Genomic DNA, 20,957 nt, shown 5'->3' with positions numbered 1-20,957 from the left:
GTTTTTTCCATGTATTACAGTCTGTATTAAAGAAACAACCTGGTGAGTAGAAAGCTGGAGTTACACTTTTCAGATCGAAAACTTTATGGGTCAAGTTTGAACTCTAACCTGTGAGAGTGAAGTGCTCCTCTGAGGGAGCTCTTTGACCTTCACAGTGGATTGTTGTAAACATCAGACAATTACTGTGTTTTGTCAAGTCTTTTTTAGGACTAGAGCTGCAACTAAAAAATATTTTCACCATGGACCAATATGCCAATTATTTTTCATGATTAATCGATTAATTGTTCAATTGATACTATTAAAGTTACTATCTTAAATGATGAAGAAAAGTTGGAAATTCATTTATGCATTATTCGTTTATCTTAAATGTAAAACATCCCATGTTCTGTGTTTGTATTTTCAGTTCTACATGGTAAAAAAAAATGGAAAAATGGTATAAAAATCTGTAAAACTGTTCCAGCTCCATCGGACTCAGGTTAAGTGTGACTAAATAACTGTTCATAACTCATATGTTCAGACAAAAATATATTGATATAAATTGTAGTGTTGATGCAGAGGGACAGAGCTTGAAAAGTTGGCACAGTATCGTCTTTATCTATCTGCATTAGTTTTACTGTAAGTGAAGTAAAGTGAAGTTGAAGTACACTTCAGTTTCAAAGATTAAACATGACTGGATTTATTGAACTTGTTGGTCTTTGGGTCATTAACACACCAAAGTTAGCAAAAGTAAATTAAGCTCTACTTTCATCTCATGTGTGCTTTCTTCTATAGATGTACCCTGGATCTTTTAACAGATCTACAACTTGTAAAACATTGACCAGTTGTGACTATATGGAACATCCAGTCATGGCGAGGCTTTCTATAAATCTGAACTTTAGGTTTAATGGTGCAGTGGAGGCAGCTCTGACGGGATATGAACTCTAAAGAGATCTATTGTTCTCTGCCTGCGACCACTCCCTCACATATCTTGAGAATGACATCAGCCCCTTCCTGATTCTTTACCCTGTAAAGACCCTGAACCCCCTCCTCTCACGCCCTCACCGACCCAGGAGTTTTGTTGGTGAGATCTTTCTACTTCTCCAAGTCACACGAGTGACCAGAGGGTTTGTGAATGTTTGGCCAGATTTCATTGAATAAAAAATGCATAACAAATACAGTATACACACACACACACACACACACACAATTGCTGTTTTATAATATATATATAATGAAACAGCAATTGTTGCCATGATAATAAAAGGAAGACACTTCACTTCCTGTGATAGTGCAGAGTAGGGAGCATGTAGATGCTCAGTCCTGCCTCCCTCTAATCCAGTCGTCAGAAGTAAATGTTGGCTTTGTACATTTCTGCAGGTACGTCACATTTGTACGTTTCATGCGTATCTTATCAATGTTTCTAAAATGATGTAGCCCTGATTGCATGCTGACTTTGTGATCAGGAGGTGATGGGGACGGTGGATGATGTGACACATAGATGATGTGGCTGTCAAGCTACACACCACAGTTTAAGACCAACATGCAACCTGTTTTTTTTATATGGTGACAAATCAGCACCATTTCCAGCCTTGGTTGTGCTACCAAAACCTGGAAGCCAAAACATGATTTTTTCTAATCATAACCAAGTGTTGTTTTTGTTTTTTTTCCTAACCGCACATTAACCACATAGAAACCACAAACATAGAGAAGCGATACGTTTTAACATATCTGCAATATAAAGTAATAACATAAGAATGTTACATATATCTGGTTTGCAGAAATGTGCAGTATTGCCAGCATTTATTCTGCCCCCTTTGCATTTTAGCCTCTGTTCCACTTGCCTCCCATAACACATTTTCTCCTTGAGAGCTTCCCAGGGGCAAGTCAAATTTGAGGACTTTCAGGTACTTTTTCAAGGACTCGTTCTTATTGTCAGGGATTGAACTGTTATCTCCACAGCCGTCAAACTAACTATTAGCAGAAAGCTAAAAAAGAACTTTACTTCAGTCTGAACTCTATAAATCTTAAACATGTTAGCCAGGAGGTTAAAACTCATGTCTTGGTGATTAAAAGCCAACTTTCAACTCTGTCAGAGAAAAATCCGCCGAGTTCAGACTTTTTCTCTACATCACAAGTCCGGCAGCTGCTCACTCTGCCTGGGTGCTGCTGCTGCAGTCCAGCGACTAACAACCAGTGGCTTGCTGCAACGCAACGTGTTAATGGGTGAAGCTGCTTCACTGCAAGTCTTTTGCAGGCTAGTGAAACATCCTGTCGCTGATTACTTGCTAGCGTTTACAAACCTGTTGTGGCTCCAGACTTATACCATTCATACAGCATTAAAAATAATCACAAGCTGGCTCTTCTCACTTTTTTCCAGTTTTCCTATTTGAGAAAAAATTGAGAGAAAATTTGAGAACCTTGTCAGTTAAACCTTAAAAAACTTTAAGAATCAAGCTGAGGACTGAAAACAGGACAGACCAGGAGGCAGGGTTGAGACCTCAGCTCTCTGTAACTTAAAAAAATCAATCTATGGATCAGTCTGGGAGCCACAGAGTTCAAAGAACAATTTGGAGACTTCCTTTGGGTCAGGAGTCACAGTTCAAGGGTTGTCAACGTGCCACTGGCTCCGTGGGCCACAGCAGATCAAAGGCAAGGTTGAGAGACTGGACAGACGCCACAATAAGACACTGCCATGCCTTCCCAGCATGCCCGGTGTTTGACACCTCTGCCTCTGTGTATCAAAGCCCGTCCCCCAGGGCACAGTGGTGAAACAGCAGGAGGCAAAACACTCAGGAAGCTGCTTCCTTCCTGCCCCACCTATCATCTACAGAGACGCTCCAGCCAGCCCAGCTCACCTCTGACCAGCTCAGTAATACGGCTGAGGAAAAGCAGATATAAACCACGTGGAGAGACGAACTCAGTGGAAGAAAGAAGGATGAGGAGAAATGGATGATTCTGTAGGGAGACAGCAACAGAGCTGTCAGGACTTGGAGTCAAGAACATAGTTTCTACTAAGTCATAGCTCTCTAGCGGTGCTTGAACAAAGATGTAAACCAGACAGAGAAATTTAAGTCTGTGACTCAAACTCACAGCAACAAATCACAGCATCAAAACAAATACCTATGGATGCCCAGAAGCTCAGGTTAGGCTTTGAATGTGTTTAGATCATTAGTCATCAGAACTTAACTCCTGTCCACGACCCTGAGGATCAAAGTGAGCAGCTGGAGTCATCAGTGTTAGTGCTCGATATTAAAGTGACGAGGTAAAAGGAAGGGAGCCAAGTTGTAAAATTTGATTCGATGCTTGTGCAGCTAATAGCCATTCATAACTGCTTTGACACTTTGAGACCAGTCACAAAAATGTTCCAACACATAGCCACTGAGACACACAGAAAACACACATGACACATGGCTCTGTGCACAGGGTCAAAATGTTCAAAAAAGTTCATCATAAACACTATGCTATGACTCCCTGTGGTGCAACATTGCAACAATCTTTGGTTCTAAGCCAAAACACTCACTGAACCCTCAGGGTGAGGCTTAACATGTTCCAGATTTGACTTTAAACCTACAGCAACTGATTTTTTTTGGCCACTTGGGAGCAGGGAAAGGAAGTTTTGGCCACAACATTGATATATCATCACCTTTTAGGTTGATATGGTAAACAGCTGTTTATTTACACATCAAGCAGTTACGGAGAAACATCATCTTTATTTTTTTTGCATTTGTGGCCATCTGATGAATGTAAATCCAATAATCACGGCCTTGTTGACCCTGTTTTTGGTATTTACAAACTCCTGAGGAACATATCTGGCTCTTTTGATGCTAATTCCTCCACTATGTTCACCAGCTAGTCTCTAACCCCATTTGTCTGATGTTTGGTGCTGTGCAGGTAGCGCTCAATTGGTTTTTTGATAATTTCATTGCAATCAGTTCACTCCTGGGGCTAAAAATGTGGCTATGAGAGTGGCAGAAGCACAATAAGTTTCAGGTTCTGCACATTATTTCTACAGTTATATAAACTTCTGTTACTGTGTCCACATTCATATGAATCTCTGCTCTACAGCCCCATATGAAGAAGTTCCAGTTACACCTCATTGTATCATACAATACAGTATATATACCTTTTTAAACATATATTTTTGCTTGCTTTGAGCACCAGAAGCTGAGTGTCATCTAGTTCCATTATATTGAAGAGAAAGCAGACATTACTCTGGATGATACCTTCAACACTCGGCAACTTGCACCAAAACAATCAAGACTGAAAAATAGCACAGGTTAGAGGAAAAATATGCTTTTTTGATTGTGTGTGTGTGTGTGTGTGTGTGGGGGCTGTCACTTTACCAATGAAGCACAAATTCATTTAAAAGGCCATAAATTACAGCATGTGCATTGATCACATCACTGCAGAGATAGAGTGGTCCGGTCAGGTTCAGCTCTGTGACCATGTGCTATAAGGCGCAACAACTGAAAATATCGGCCTGCTGTTCTGAACTGTTGCAGACTGCAGTTACATACCGTTCCCACCAGTGGGTAGATAAAACCAGCCCCGATGCTGGCACGAACATCTCTGATTGGCAAAACGAATCCAGTGGGCACACCCTTCTTGTCAGGCATGTGGGACAGGGACAGGTGAGTCTTGGCCATACAGATGGGCAATGAACCAAAGCCCTGGTTACAGAAAAAGAGAGTGACAAGTGGTTAGTGTGTGTGTGTGTGTGTGTGTGTGTGTGTGTGTGTGTGTGTGTGTGTGTGTGTGTGTGTGTGTGTGTGTTAGAGAGAAAGTCAGAGACAGAGAAAGGAGATGAATAAGTCCTGTCAGTGTGTGAGTCAGTTGTTATTTCAGCAGCAGCGGTGATCTCACCTGTTGATTGTAGTAATCTATTTTGGCCTCGGCCTCTGGAGACAGCTCGATGTCATCAGCTCCATACACTTTGCGAGCGATTGTTCTGATCTTCGCCACAATTGGCATCTATGGGACAGACAGTGCATCAGAGACAGGTGGAAAGACATGAGCGCTCCAGTCAAACTGAAACTGAATAATAGAGGAAATTAGATTTAGTGAATAAACATCCAGGTGAAATCACAGTTAATGAGAGCTACACAGTAAAAATTAAATCATCTCACGTTTAACTTTTATTATTCAACTCATACTAGATACTGCATTCCTTTATTCTCCACTGCTTTCTCAAAAACATACTGTTACTATCTGACGACCCTTGCACGCCAAGGCATTAACAGGACTGCAAAGCAAATCAACTATTAATATATACAACATATATGACATTTTAAATGAATTTTGAGATCTGCCTGAGATTAAAACATATTTTGCTTGTTACTTTTCTTGATTAAATACTGTACATGAAAAGCCTCCCGAGTTGCAGCCAATCAGGGAACATCTTATGTTAATGTTATCTTATGTGAGAATCAGAATCAGAAATACTTTATTGATCCCTGGGTAGGATTGTGATTCATTACAGTCGCTCTGACACCAAGCATAGAGAATTATAGATAGAAGAAATAACTACAAACACAAAGGAACTAAAAACAGAAAATAGAAATACAGTATTAACAAGAAACTATTAGCACTAGTATGTGAAAATTTAGAATTATAATGCACTGAATGTGTAAACAGTCTAAAAATATAAAATATAAATACAGAAATAATAAGAAACAATTAGCACTAATATTAAAAGATTTAAATATGTGCTGAGTGTGTAAAGTGCGTAAAAATATAAAGCTGTGTGCCTTATGCTACAATACAATGTATAAAACCAGTATATAAAGTAAGAAATAGAACATATGTGTATGATGCAATGTACAACACAGTATATACTTAAGTAACTGTGGATCAGTGAGATTTTCAAGATTTTCATTAACATAGTCTTGGATTTATTTATTGCCTCAGGTCACTGGACTTAAATTGGATTTATTAACTCTGCACTGGATCTATTTTAGCGTTTTAAAAAAAGGTGTCTGCGCACACACGCGCGCGCACGCACACACACACACGCACGCGCGCGCGCGCACACACACACACACGCACGCGCGCGCGCACACACACACACACACACACACACACACACACACACATGCACACACACGCGCGTGCGTTAGCCTAACAGGATCAGTTAATGTAAGTCACGACTTCCCACACTCAATAACACAAACCAGCTGATGTTTTTGACCTACACATTCTCTGGCTACATCCCAAAGAAAAAAATAATCGTTGATTATAAACACAAAGGACCCAAGTACTGAAAAAGTAAGAGTGGGCATACTGTTTATCGCACAGCAATAAAACAAAAGCATCAATCACATCTTTAAATGCAACACTATATTCTCAAAGTTTCTCTTCACTCAGAACTAACTTTGCTTCTCTTGGATGTTTGAGCTTCACTCGACAGAATGATGTTTGTACGTATGTGCAGCATTTGACTATGTTTTCGATTCCATCTATTACTGTATATGTCCATTTCATACCAGCAGGATCTGTGACAACGCCAGTTTGGAAATCAGTCCTGGTTCAATATTTATTGTGATGTGGAAACTTGAAGACAGACTTTTCAGTCTGCAATATTTGCATATGCATAGATTCTGGATTTTTTTTTGTGGGGGGGGCACATATTAATAGCAGTATTATCAAATGTCTTAACACATGCCTGGAAAAGTTCTTTGATTATGATAAACTGAGAAACTTAACTACAGTTTTCAAATCTAGAGTATCTGCTCTCACCTCTGTGGTGTACAGGAACTGGAAGTTGCTGGGTCTGCTGGCAGCCAAATTCACAGCCTGAGCCAGCTCTAAGGAACCCCGACCACCCTGCGCCCAGTGGTGACACGGCACAGCATCAGACGCTCCGCACTCTTTTGCTATCTGACACACAAGGTCAATCTCTGCCTGCGTGTCGGTCCTTAAGGATCACAGAGGGAGAAGTTGTTAGCGTCGCTTTAAGGATGTCAGCAAATTACATAGAGCCAAATTGAAGCTAACAAAAATGGTGCTTTAATGGGACTAGGGAATGTGTGGACCACCACATTACTACGCTTTAAATCCATTAATTGACTGTGTCTCACTAAAAAAGTTGGCTACCCAAAATTAATCAAATTTTATTTACACAGCACAAGACATGCATCAGTTTGCAACTCCAAGAGCTGAACATAAATAGTGCGAATAGCAGTTAAATAAATAAACAAAATATGATATAGTAAAACTATTGATAAAATAAGAAATGACAGGAGTGCAAGTCAACATAAAGAAGACAAAAGCATGGCTAAAAAGTGTAAAAAGTGTATCTCTCCTTCTCTTTTAATATTAACCTGACTTTCAGATTGCAATTAAATTTCATGCTTTGCTCCTCATCATATATATGCTTTGTAAAGTTTGATACCTGTTGTGGAAATACAGAGTGTAAACTTGTTAAAATTCAATTAAAATGTGTCAATATGTCAAAAATGCAGTTGACAGTGAATTTTAGACCAATAAAATAATCTTAAAATAAATACTAAAACTAACAGGAAGCCAGTGCAGTTATTTTAAAACAGGTGTAACTAGTGCTCTCCTTTTGATCGCAGTCGACACATTAGCAGCTAAATTTTAAATAAGTTGAAGATGATCTTTGGATTTTTTTTGTCGACCAGAAAGGAGACTAATATAATGATTTCTTATTTTTCATTGACAGCTTGGCCAATGATTGTCAAATTGGCCATACCTTTAGTAGTTGGGGGTATGGTATAACAAAGGGAAGTTGGAAACATGCTGGAAAAAAGGGGGTCCTAGCTTTAATTAAGACCAAACACACTCTTCAATCACCTTATGTCACCATTTAAGAATAATTTTGTATATTCTTCCACACATCTATCATCTGTCTGTCTGCATGTATCTTACTTGAAGACATTGAGTGCCACCACGACTGGTACCCCAAACAGATGTGCTATTTGGATCTGCTTCCTGAGATTGCTATGGCAACCACCTGCAACTAGACTGAGATTCTGGAAGAGAAAAAGACAGAAGCAAAAAGGTAAAAAATGTTTTTACTGTAATTCAACTGAAATGGAAAAACTAGCTATAAACTGCAACTACTACAGCAGGCTGTCCACCACAGACCATGTTAGGCTCAACTGCTTGCCGGATGTTCACCACATGACTCGGAGCGACTACCTCCCCTACTGTAGAAAAACCCTAATAGAATAAAACTGGCAGTATCCTGCTGTGAGCAGTTATTCATTTCTCATTCTCACATTGTATATTACTATGTGCAGAAGTCCAGTTATTCCAGAGCACATTAATAACATATTTGTTCAGCTACTCCAAGTTTGACCGCAGTAATCCAATCTTGCACTGTGTGTGTGTGCAGCCCCGGGCTCAGAGCAGCAAGGCCATACAGGTCCCATAAATTCATTTCCACAGCTCTGTTTTCCCCAGTACTTCTGGTTCTTGTTACAGGCTTCACAATTAAGTTATACTGCTTCGTTATTTACTCAGCTGAACCTGCCTGAAAGACCTGTGATTGTAGCCAGATATGAACATGCACCCATGAACGTACACAGACACACACCACAATAATCCTAGCTCCACTGTGCAAAGACCCACACACCCGGAAACCACATGCAAAGGTTGTATTTGTGCTGTTAATCAAATAAGAGCTCCTAACCATGTTAGCTGGTGAAATATTTATGCATATAGGCAGGGAATTAAATGTCCACGCTCAGTACAATCTGAAACTTCCTTTATTGCATCACACACAAATCTCTATAAATGTGTCAAATGATCCCAAGCCTTTCCTGGCTCCTGTCACACACACTTGGCCCAAAGGACAAACCCGTCATGAAGGATTTTATGAGTGATATTTTAACTTGTGCGAGCTGTGCTTCACCACATATAAGTGCACAGTAAGTCATCTCCATGCAGCAAAGAGTTATCCTGATCGTTCCCATCTTTAGAGAAGGTCAGGGCTGTAAGAGGCCCTGGAAATGTTGAGGTTACGTCAGTTCACTCTAAAACAAACCGGCACACCACCAAACAATGTTATGTTAATGAGCACATGATTGTTTTATAATTGGAGTCTTGCATTGGCCAATGAGTCTTAAATAGCTTTAGTTCCTGTAAACATCCTGACCTTTACGACTCAATGTAATAAAACAGTCCCACCCAATTATTTTAACTTGATTGGAAGTGAAGTAACAACACCTAAACTCCTCAGCTAAAAAAACGTTTACTTGTCAAATCTTCCTCTTGTTTGCCTTTTTGTCACAGTGACTATGCTTATTATTTTTGTGAACATTTATGCAAATCTATAAATCTCATACCTCATCAATGTACTCTTTAGGAAGTGGTGCGCCTGCAGACACCTGAAAACACATAAAAACAACAATTAATCACACACTTCAGTGCTCAATCACATATCACAATCACCATTATATAGCAACATTTTGTTCATCTAGTTTTGCTTTGACACATTTATTTGAGAATTAAGTCCATAAAAAGGGCACTAAGACCTTCACGCAACCTTGAGATGTGTCCAAGTAGGGTGTGTTGTATATATCTGTGGTTTGTGGCTATGTGCAAAGATAGCTTTCAGTAATTGTATAAACTGTTTAACTAATCAACTTCTATTGAGTCCTGAAACAGTACAGCATATTTTTTTCTCCATGATCATCAAAAGCTAGTGTTTATGTGGGGGGATTTAGACTGTGTAAATAACAGTGTCACATGCTAGTTTAGGTTGTTGAAAACAATTATTCAAATCATTGTTGAATTCTACAGCATCAGCGAAAATGTGTGGGTATGAGCCAAGCTGCAAGACCACATGATGATATTCGAAGGCCTCGTCCATACGTAAGCTGGTATATTTGAAAACATAGGTCTTTCTATATGTTATGCAAACTTTGTTTAAGGTCACTGAGAACGCAGTGGCAACTTTCTATGCAAAAAGGAAGCCAATGCGGAAATGGCAAAAACTGCAGTTTGGCCACTTGAGGATGGCTACAGCTACAGTATGTTAAAATACCCAACATAACAGCAGAAATTAACATGTTAACAGGTAAAAAAACAGATGATTATAAAATGCATGACAACTTATACGTTTACTTAAACGTTTTTTTAATTTATTTTATTTTTTTTATTGACTCACCCACTGACCTTTATTTAGGGCCCAAAGTTACACATATTTAAGGTGGGAGCTGCTAGAGTGAAAGGCTGTCTCCTTGCTCTTCAACAGTTCAACCGATCATTATTGGCTATGAAAAACCAAGATGGCAAAAGCCGAAATGTGGTCACTGCTCCAGATAGCCTTTCAGTAATAGCTTTTTTTCAGGCTTCAGATTAGCAAACATCTCGTTTACGTGGCTTTAGCGTCACAGTTATATTGCTGCCTGTTGATTTGGCATGCTCTTGACAGAGCTTTAATTGTGTTTTGCATTTTTATTTGAACATTTTTTGCTATAACAATGCTTGCATATTTTTTTTGAGAATAAAGGAGAGAAACCTCATTTTCAAAAATACCTGGATCCATGTGGACTGAGCTTGAGGCGCCTTATGGACAGAAAAAAAAAAAAGAAGAAAAAAAAAGGGAGAAGGTGGGGTGCAAATCTTACATATCACAGTGTTGTCTGTTTCGTTGGCAGTCTTATATCAACTTACATTTGGGCCACCACCGTGCATCTTCAACGCTCGGACAGTTGCAACCAGCACCACCACATTCGGCCTCAGCCCCGAAGCCCGACATTTGATGTTGAAGAACTTCTCCATCCCGATGTCTGCTCCGAAACCAGCTTCTGTCACTGTGGGGAAACAGACAGGAGGGTTTTATGAGGTCAATCAGTGATCTACTGAGTGCATGTTGAAATTTAAGTCACCATACAAATATAATTTAATGACATAATAATCATTATATGTTTTTTCCCCCCCATCCCATTCTCATATCTTTTACACTAAAATCACACTGGGCTGCAACAAAGTGTGGCTCGCCGCAGTAATTACATTTATCTGTGGCCAGTAGGCATGTTCATGTGCTTCAGGCAGGAAGAAATTCTTCAACATTGGTCAACATGTCACAAGAGTCACAGGACTCTGTTTACCAATTGGCTGTGGGTATTCTCTGACCACAATATGCCACTAAAACTTTAACTAATCACAACTTTCAGTCTGGCTGCACATCACCGCAGAATCAAACGGCGGCAGTTTTCCATAGACATCACATGGCATTTTGTAACTTGGCACTCCCTGCTTGGTGTGTTATCTGTGTTATTTGTGCTCTTTAAATTAAGAATTACGAAATCACCATATAACTTTAGCAGCAGTACCGGGAAGAGAAAATAAAATAGGTAGCTATCACCATAGACCTCACTGATATAAGCCGACCTGAACTTGAGCCAGCCGTCTGTCTACATTCATCACTTGTATCCTCTCTACCTCTTTGTTTAATGTTTAATACCACTTTTCCTCAAAACAACTTTACACATACACCTGAGTTCAGTCAGACATCTTTGAAGAATCATGGGAATAAGAGGTGAGACTGACTGTATTTCTGTCTGAACAGTAACACTGTATTGAGTAATGAGTTCACTGTGAGGCCTCTCAAACAGACAGAGCGCCTCTGATATGGACGGCCCAACACACAGGCCTCTTGAACTCGCTCCAAACAAAGCAAATAATCCACCTGGAATGACGGCCTTGTTAAGATAAGGCTTCCTGTTTCTTATCGTGTGTGTGTGTTTGGCACCATTGTACTAAAACACTTGCTGGTGGGCCAAAGCTAGAATTTTAGAGGGAAACTGACGTTGACTTCACACTTGTTTAGAGAGGTCATAACAGCTTCTGGTGTGTTTTCTGTTTATACTCCTCTTTAGTTTGGTAGGAACCCTTTCACCTGAATTGTGCAAAAGGAGCAAAAAAACGCTGCTGTGTGATGTCTGGATGTCAAGACTGGTCTGTTTGTGTGACAATATGTTGACAACTCATGATAGATGAGTAACAGCTGAAACCTTAGTGGCCTGGGAATTTTCTTCCTGTAATACAGTTTAAATGATGATTAAACAATGGTTTTAGCCAAAAAATGTTGGTTTTAGCCCTTCACTTTCAGTGTACTCGAACTGACACACCAGTAAAGCCCAAATAGTCTGTTTCATAACTTAAAGGGACAGTTCACCTTAATATCAAAAACACATATTTTTTTCTTCTACCTGTAGTGCTTTTTATTAACGCAGACTGTTTTGGTGTGAGTTGCTGAGTGTTGGAGATATCGGCCATAGAGATGAAAAAAATAGTTCCTACATAAAACTGTTCACAACAAGGTCTGTGGAGTATCTTGAGAAACTGGCTCTTGATTTCTGGGAAGAGACTTTACTGTTGAGTTTTCAAATACCGAGTGCCATCTAGTTCAACTATTTTAAAGAGAAGGCCGACATCTCACACAAACACACAATGCTCTGTCAGAAAACAAGGCACATTTTATAAGAAGACAGTCATCAAATGACACCAAAATCAACAAGAATATCCACCGAAAAAGAGAAGTAGAATCAGAGTACAGTTACATAAAAACTAAGGGTTAAAGGAGAAAGGGTGGTTCGGTCTAACAGTCAAGATTTATTGCAGATCTGACCATTTTATTATTGTAATAAAGATCTATTCATTTCTGAGTTATATCCCACCAGAGAATCAGATTCTCACTGCAACTGGGGAGAGGGCCAAAACTTTACTCAATCTTCCCTGAATTCACTGCACAGTCCAGCACAACTATGCAGCACAAGTCTAAACCAGTTACATTTATCTTCTGTCTGTATAAAATATGTGTGAACACTGCTTATAGGACACAATGACCAGCAGCTAACCCTCTTAACATTTAATTCAATTAAAAGGATAATAATGAAATGTGACTAGATTCCATGTAAACTTATGTGTATGTCTTTTATGTGCTTGCTTGTGTGAAGATTTTATCTACAGTAAATGCTGCCTTGTAGAGCACAGTTAAGCTGTCATAAGGGAATGATATGTAACACTTCCTTTAAGGTGGAAATTATGTCATGTCAGGGTGAAAATGAAGAAAATGATTAAAAGTATGCTTTGTTTGGTTACAAAGAAGCATTATGAGGCTTTTAGAGAGATAAGAGTAAATCACTGTAGCTTTAAGTGCTTGAAGTTGACACTTGATAAAGCTCATCTCTCTGAGGTTTTACTGAGAAAACAAGTGTTTCTCTGAAGAAATGCATCACTGTGCTCTGTGTGGTTCTCTGCATTTACTATAGGGAAAGTACGATTTACGTCACCAAAGATGCAAGAGAAAACTGACAGCAAGCACAGGAGAGAGAGGAGAGGCAGGATGCCTTCTGGGGACAACAGCATTAGGAAGACAAGTATCATTTTATTGCAAGGACTTAGCAATTTCTGGGAATATAAATGACAAATGTTGACGGTAAGCAGAAATTGAGGTTTGGGGGGACCTTGGCGGCATCATCGCTATCTTAACATGTCTTTCTGAGTCAAGAGCAACAAATAAACCCTGGGGGATGAGCACAAGAATGCAACTTTATTTGGCCACAGACCGCTGACAGAGCATTGTGTTTCTTGTTAGCACCACAGCAGAGTTTTGGCTCTGAATACTGAAACAGCCAGCCAATAAAAATCACATTCCTTGGTTCAGGATTTGTGGATATTTCCATAAATTGTGGGGTCTCCCACAAACTGAGCGCAGAAGTACTAATACCACATGTGCGCAACAAGGCAAAGCAAAGAATAATCGGAAACAAAAGAATGGTAACAAAGTGCGACAGGACTTTTATAACGACACTACACCACGCAGGAGATTGACCCCACAGGATGTCATGAGGAAACACTTCCAAGCTGCCTGTTCTGTGTAACAACCTTGAGCTGCCCAGAGAGCATGAGGGGAAGAGGAGGTCGATGTTGTTGTAAGAGAAAAGAGAGCTGGATGGTGTTACTAGCAGTCAAAGCACTGGTATCAGCCATGCCAATATACACACTAAAACAGTGTTGGAAACGCTGGAAAGTGGGGTAGATCAACACGACCGTTTACTTCCTGTTCAGAGTTTTCCCAAAGAAAGCCATGTTGTACTTAGTTGGGCACGAACTAATGATTATTTTTATTGATGATGAACCTGTTCATTATTTATTTCAATTATTTGGTTAATTTAAAAGATAAAAAAAAAATAATGTTCAATTTACATTGATATACAATACTGATTTCAAAGTTAGGTCACTGTGTAAAATGTAAATAAAAACAGAATGCAATCATTTTTTAACCTAAATTCATTTGAATATAGTGTCAAGACAAGATATTTATGCTAATAATGATAAAGTCTATTGTTACCTTGTAAAGATACCCTAATTTAAAGGAAATTTGACTAAATTATATAATTAATTATTAGATGAATTAGAGTAAATCTCTTCTGAGTTGAAGACAAGTTTTAGAAGGAACTAAATGACTGTTAAGATGTTTCTGAGAAAGTGGTGTAAAATACGGTGTGGAGCTTAAAATGTTTTCTCAGTGGTCACCTCTCTGAAAGCCCAAATGATTGATTGCTTTAGTTTTGGGAGGCTCTGTGGAGTGGGAAATCATACAGTGAGTCTGTGTCAGGGGGTTATCTGCATTCAATACTCCAGACTGTTAATGATACAGGAATCCCTCACATCTGTCATGTGGAATACATCAACCAGCAGCCCCCCTCTTATAGCAGCATTTCTCCATTTTAAATCTAAGCGACTTTAAAAACTCAATAATGTAGAGCATGATGAATCAAGAGTGTGTTCATACACACCCCCATAAACTTCACCGAGTTCAGAGAGAGTTCATGGACTTTCTTTGCCACATGAGAGGAGCTTGCAGAGATAATTAAACTGAACAGTATATTACTTAAAGACACTGTGGTGAGGCTATATCAGTGTTGAGGACAGAAAGAATATTTCCAGTTTTTAACAGTTTGGGTTCAGTGTAGTTTGGGCCAATCATCTTTTCATTAACCTGTCCACTCCAAACATTGGAGTGGACAGAATTGAAATAAAATTAATAAACAAAGCAGTTGAAGGTATAATGGATGAAGACCTGTGGACACACAACAGTGGTTACTTCTCTCTATACACTACTTAGTTATTAGTCTGTCTGTTTGAGCGCTGCTTGGGCAGAGAAGGACGATAATTTGTGTCCACGTGTTACTGCATCTAGCTAGTTACAAATTCTACCATGTATTGTGTTTCCATCAATGCCAACCAGAGCTGGAACCAATAAATATCCATTATTACTGCAGAGTCATTTGATGCAAATGTGAATGCCGATTATAACCTTTCCCATTACATTAAAAAGCCAGATGTTAGTGGGTGTCTGCAGGTTTTATTTGTGCAGTGGATAAGAGGCTATTTTTTATACATGTTTATCTATATAATGAGGGATTAGAACTGACATTTCAAGTGCATTTTCTGTTTTACCTCCAATTAGGTGGTTTAGATCATCTAGATAAATTATATCAGACTTCTTGTGATTTTATACTGTTTCAAGATCTTAGCAATGACTCTGGTGTGTACAATATTCTCATAACCGATAAAATGATGGCCCAAACTAAGAAAATAAAACCCAGGCTGTAATGAAACGGCATTATCCTCCAACTTGGTGATACAAGTAGATCTTACAATGAGCTGACTGGCTGTTCAAATTGTATGTGCTGAAATATTCATTTTCTTAACTTCTTTGTCCTGATTATTGTTTTGATTATTATTTTAGCGGCGCTACTTTAAGGAAGGCAAAGTTTGTAACATCAGAGAAAAAGACCTCGGTGAGGGAAGGAGCAACATGCATCCCAGCTGCAGAGGGAGTAAAAGGAGGGAGGTCGAGTTCCTGGCATACCTGAGAGTCAGGTAACAAACACACAGACAGGACCGGGAGGGAACGAGACGGACAGATGGAAAACGAGCGGGGTGGAGAGGTGGAGGCATAAAATGCATACAAGCCTCCCTGCTTCTCGGCTCCAGTGTTGTGAAACCCAACTCCCTGCTCACGCTGCTGCCTACACATTTGCCCAGCTCACACATGACAGATCGTGAAAATGTTGTTGTACCCAAAGAGTCACACTTTTCTTTTTACCTGCAATGTCTCTCACAAAGAAAACCTGCTTCACACACATAAATATAAGCCCTGATGAGATTTGCACGTACATTAATTCACCTGACAAACTCAACAACAAAACACACACACACACACACACACACACACACACACACACACACACACACACACACACACACACACACACACACACACACACACATTCCAAACATATTTCTGCAGCCAAAGTAAATGAAGAGAGAAAGCGAGCGGCGGGATAGATAGACAGATAAAAATGGGAATATTCAAGTATGCTTTGACGTTGAAAGGATTAGTGTGGTTTACTCTAAAGCATTCCAGCGGCTCTTAAGCTTATCAATCAGCTTCCTTCCTCTCTCCTGTGTGTGTTTTTTTACGCAATCTTTCCACCCGTTTCCTAGAAAGTTACGCAGGAGAAAGACACCAGAGCACCACTACCCAACCAGCGGGGGTTAGAACAGACCCAGAACCAGAACTATGACGAATGTGGGCCAAAGGTTGCAACAGCAGACAAGCAGGCCGAAGTTCATTATGTGAGTACATTGTAAGTTATAGTTTAATCTCTCCTGCTAAGGAAACTTAGGCCTTAAAATCCTCCACATCTGGGGATCCTAAACTTTACATCTTGTCCGTCATCCCCAAAGGTTTTGTGGTTCTGCATCTGTTTGAGCTTGTGTGTGCGAGATCTGTATGTGTGAACTGTGTGTCCTCACCCACAAAGCCGTCCCGTCCAACCAACTTCAAAGCCAGCTTGTCTGCCAGCACCGAGGAGTTGCCATGGGCGATGTTGGCAAAGGGCCCAGCATGGACAAACACTGGCGTACCCTGCAACAATTAGAGGGGCACACAAACATGCAGGAGGAGTTGAGAAAACAGCGTAACCCACAGCAACTCACCCGACCAAGTTTTAATAAGGACTTACGAGTTCTTTCAAACTAAATTCAACATCTTTCGGAAAAATAAATAAATATTGAAGTGTGGATGCACTTTGGCTGGCACGATGTTTGTCTAAACAGGAGGCACGAGTTAAGAGGGACTCAACTGGCATGTCGGCCTGACTGTGGGCCAGGCTTCCTTCCCCTGCTGATTTGGATTTCTCCCTAAAGGATGGACACACAAACTAAAAGAGCACTTCAAGTTTAAGTTACTGCCTCTGGCAGACACTTGGGCCATACAATTACTTACAGTGAGGCAGTGCAAAATGCAACACATGTGACGATCATGTCATATGCTCAGTATGTATGGATTGAATAAACGTGAAAGGTCTCAGAGGTTTGACTGTCAGGCCTCACAGTTTGAATGTTTACTTCTCCGTGAATGTATGGAATACTGACTTACATCTTACAATAAAGGAAACAACATGGGGCGAATTCCCAAGATTTTCATAATATAACCAGAGGGACTTCCCAGAAATGTAATCAAAGTGGATTGGTGGATATTCATATTAAGATATTTTCACAGCATAGTTATGTGAGTGCAGGGATCTCTTCGGCTATGTGCCATGAACTCTAAGTGTAACGAAAGCATAAAAAAAGAACGAAAGTTTGCATGACAAACAGTATGATCTCACACTGATTTTTTTTTCACTTGCGCCTGACGCTATTTTCTTCTCAACTGGGAAACAGCGGGGGAGACTTAGGTTAGGACTAAGTTTTTATTTGCATTATATATTAAAATGAATATTAACCCAAAAAAACAAACCAGAACTATATTAGTGTTCAAGACAAATAACATGGTCTCACAATTTTCTTTTTTTTTATTTTCAAATGCACCTGATGGTATTTTCTTCTCAGCTGGGGTAAATTTTTCTACTGATGGCTAAAACTCAGGGCTGCTGTAAGCTCACAAGTAGCAGATCCTAAAACATTTGCAGGCTCTGGCACTTTCATGAGGGGTCTAGGCAGCAATGCTTGCTGCCGGAGCCCTATTGTTTTTCAAATATATTTTACTGTGTGCATCCACCTCAGACAAGGCAGGGCATCACAGAATAAAGCTGCTGAGAAAAGGTCTACTGCTCCTGATCACAATCATCCTGTTGCACTCGAGACTTTAATAAATTACTGAGAAAGCTGGTCAAGAAGAAAACTGAGGAAAGCCAATTGACCCAATGTTATACCGCATGTGAATTCCTTGAAAGGGAGGAAAAGGAAGGATGGGAAGGACTTGCATGATTTTCTAAGCTTTTGTTTGCATATCTCCCTCTGCCTGCATAAACAGCCTCCCCTCAGAGGAGTAAATCAGCCATTTAACAAGGCTCTGACAAACACTGCCTGTTTGTCTATGTAGAGTAGCAGTACAGACTAAAGCAGTATCCAACTGCATGACGAAAAAGTAAGGTAGATATGGAGGAAAAGAGGAAGAGGTCACAATATAAAGACAAAAAAACATCCTTTCAGTATCTTTATCCATTCAATATCATCTTCCTTTCTTTACTCCAATGGAGGGTCAACGTACGTCATACATTGCGTGGATTTCCACGTGTGTTTGGAACTCCTGAACTTTAACTTGACCCACTTTACACTTTCCATGTCCACACACAAGGGAAAGAGATCATTCCGGCAATAAATAAGCCACAACAGGGTGATGAAAGTGGAAATAAATGAAAAGCCAAATGTGTCACCTTTTCAACTGGTGGACAAAAGGATTATGAGGATGATGGAAAAACAGGAAGGTGGAGATCATGTCACTGTTTCCTCTTCTTGTGCATCTCTTGTCCACTACACCAGCTGCAGACCAGTGCTTCACTTATGAAATGTTCCCCGGCCCAGATTTTCAGTCAACATAAGGATTCAAAGCTGAGGGGATGGAGTCACAGGTCTGATTGTATATGCTATAGTCTACTGCCTCTCCCCAGGAAAGATACATGCAAACGCCACGTCGACAGGATGTTTGACAACACAGAGACTGACTGAGGTCTCCTTAATAGACACGTACACAGGGAGTGGGTTAAAAAACTTTTCCTCCTGTGCTGTCTTCTCCAAACCCCATCTGAAACAACACAGCTACATACGCTCTAACACACACAAACACACCAGCGTCCATATGCCAACTCTATTCTCATGCGTGCTTCTGTATTCAACACAAACAATCCCAAGCGGAGAGGGCATGAAAGGGCACGGGTGGTCAAGCTGGATGGAAAATTCTCATGGAGCTCTGAAGTCCGGTCAGTCCTGATACCAGTTCCCTGACCAGAATCACAGGAAACGCTCACAGGAAACGGTTTCACACAACAGGACCGCAATGCTTCCTCCAAAAAAACAGAGAGTAACCAAATATCTGCTGTATGCAACACTCCACCCCCTCTACACCCTTGAAAACACCCAGTCTGTGTTTATTTTCCCCACCCAAGAGCCATGCAACCAGGCTTTCAGCTCAAAACCAACAAAGAGCAAACAAACGAAAAATAGACCTACAACAAAAACACAAAGCTGTAAGCAGAGCATGACGGCTGACACGGAGCTCATTGTTCACTTTAATGACAAAAACAATCCAATAGAAAGAAATACACTTTGCTTGTGCAGAAATATTTGGCCCGTGGCCCAGTGTTTAAAAGCATAGAGAGAGCATCAACATCAAAGATAAATTAGACGCTTTTGCCTGAATGTATCGACTAACATTCTGCCCAGACACCAGAATGACCAGATAAGTAATGCAGAATCATTTTTTAAGGAGAAAAGTGCCATTTTAAGGATAACTAAAATTGCGCTGTTGCGAATACGGCTTTTTTGCTGCAGCAGAGAGGATCAATAGATGTCTGGTTTGTTTTCCTTTAAACCTACAAGCTCCACTTCTTTCCATTTCTCCATCCATCACCTTGAGGGTTTGGTTTTTCCTCCAGGGACAACTTTAGGTCACTGATGGTATGTTATACTGTATATGTGTCTAAGTGCACATGCAAGAAATGTTTTTGTGCCTGCGTGCTCCCATGTCATCTATCAGTAATGCCTGAAAAGCTAAATGAAAGCCAGATGTTGTGAGAGGCAGAGTTACGGTATAAGTCGACAAATTAAACTGTGTCCTGGAGACAGAATGAATCTGGATGGGACGGCCTCTGAGAGGTCCACCTGTCCTCTACGCACACTGCTAAACTGCTATTAAGATAAAGAGCCATGGGAGGAAAAGGTTAATCTATCATCCTTTCATAAAAAGCTCTCCGTGAAGCACTCTCTCCCTGTCTTTCTTTTCCCTGACAGCAGTGTTACGTCGAGTGCACAGTCTCAACGTCCCTGCGGACTGCCAGCCTATTTATTCTACAAGATATTCACCAGAAGACGCTCAGCTGAGCAGGATAATGACTATTTAAGTGGGGTTATGTGCGTGTCTCACCTCGAGGGTCTGCATCAACGTGGGCTTGATGGCATCTTTCATTAACACCGCCAGCGCTCCGCTCACACCCTGACAGGAAGGAAGAAAGAAATATGAGGGCAGGGGTTTGAAACAAGAACAAGTTATAGGGACTCAGACAAAAATTTAACCTCACAAACACCTTATATTTATGTAAAGAAAGGGTAAAGAGTTGTCCAGATGATAAATGGATCTACTATCAATTTGTAGGTCCCTGTGCTTGCTTCCAAAAATATGCCTTGTCAGCAATCTCAATACACTACCGCACATTTCGTATACACACAGTTGCATACCATATTCCCACTGGGGCAGACTCTGAGGTGTGGTGATGTTTTTGCATCCATCCTAATCACAAAGACTAATGTAACTTTATAGGGGATCCTCCTTTACGGCTCTGAAACAACAGGCTGCAGTCTCACGTGGGAAACCAGAACCAGCTGACCCCACAGATGGATCTGGTGAGGGGTGCGAAAACTCTGTTTAACATCTTAATCGCAGTCCACACCTAGATTAGACGTGTTGTTTTGAAGAGGGGAAACGACGC

The 20,957-nt window shown here is 40.3% G+C and overlaps 1 protein-coding gene across 2 annotated transcripts in view; it reads right to left on the bottom strand.

Annotated features, from left to right (window-relative positions):
• mthfd1l (methylenetetrahydrofolate dehydrogenase (NADP+ dependent) 1 like) overlaps nucleotides 1-20,957 on the bottom strand; it is a 52,637-nt gene that overhangs the window by 8,904 nt on the left and 22,776 nt on the right. For both annotated transcript variants that reach the window (XM_042503304.2, XM_042503303.2), the window contains exons 19-26: nucleotides 20,396-20,464; nucleotides 16,783-16,894; nucleotides 10,621-10,760; nucleotides 9,288-9,329; nucleotides 7,867-7,970; nucleotides 6,715-6,892; nucleotides 4,843-4,950; nucleotides 4,497-4,649 (exon numbers count right to left, since the gene is read on the bottom strand). In XM_042503304.2, coding sequence (XP_042359238.2) covers nucleotides 4,497-4,649; nucleotides 4,843-4,950; nucleotides 6,715-6,892; nucleotides 7,867-7,970; nucleotides 9,288-9,329; nucleotides 10,621-10,760; nucleotides 16,783-16,894; nucleotides 20,396-20,464 — 906 coding nt within the window. The remainder of the gene's footprint in view (nucleotides 1-4,496; nucleotides 4,650-4,842; nucleotides 4,951-6,714; nucleotides 6,893-7,866; nucleotides 7,971-9,287; nucleotides 9,330-10,620; nucleotides 10,761-16,782; nucleotides 16,895-20,395; nucleotides 20,465-20,957) is intronic.

Source organism: Plectropomus leopardus, chromosome 16, assembly GCF_026936395.1.
Source record: "Plectropomus leopardus strain MGB_pleo_1.0 chromosome 16, ASM2693639v1, whole genome shotgun sequence".
Classification (NCBI taxonomy): Eukaryota; Metazoa; Chordata; class Actinopteri; order Perciformes; family Serranidae; genus Plectropomus; species Plectropomus leopardus.
Note: the sequence above shows the minus strand (reverse complement) of the source record. Positions and strands in the feature narration are given on the sequence as shown.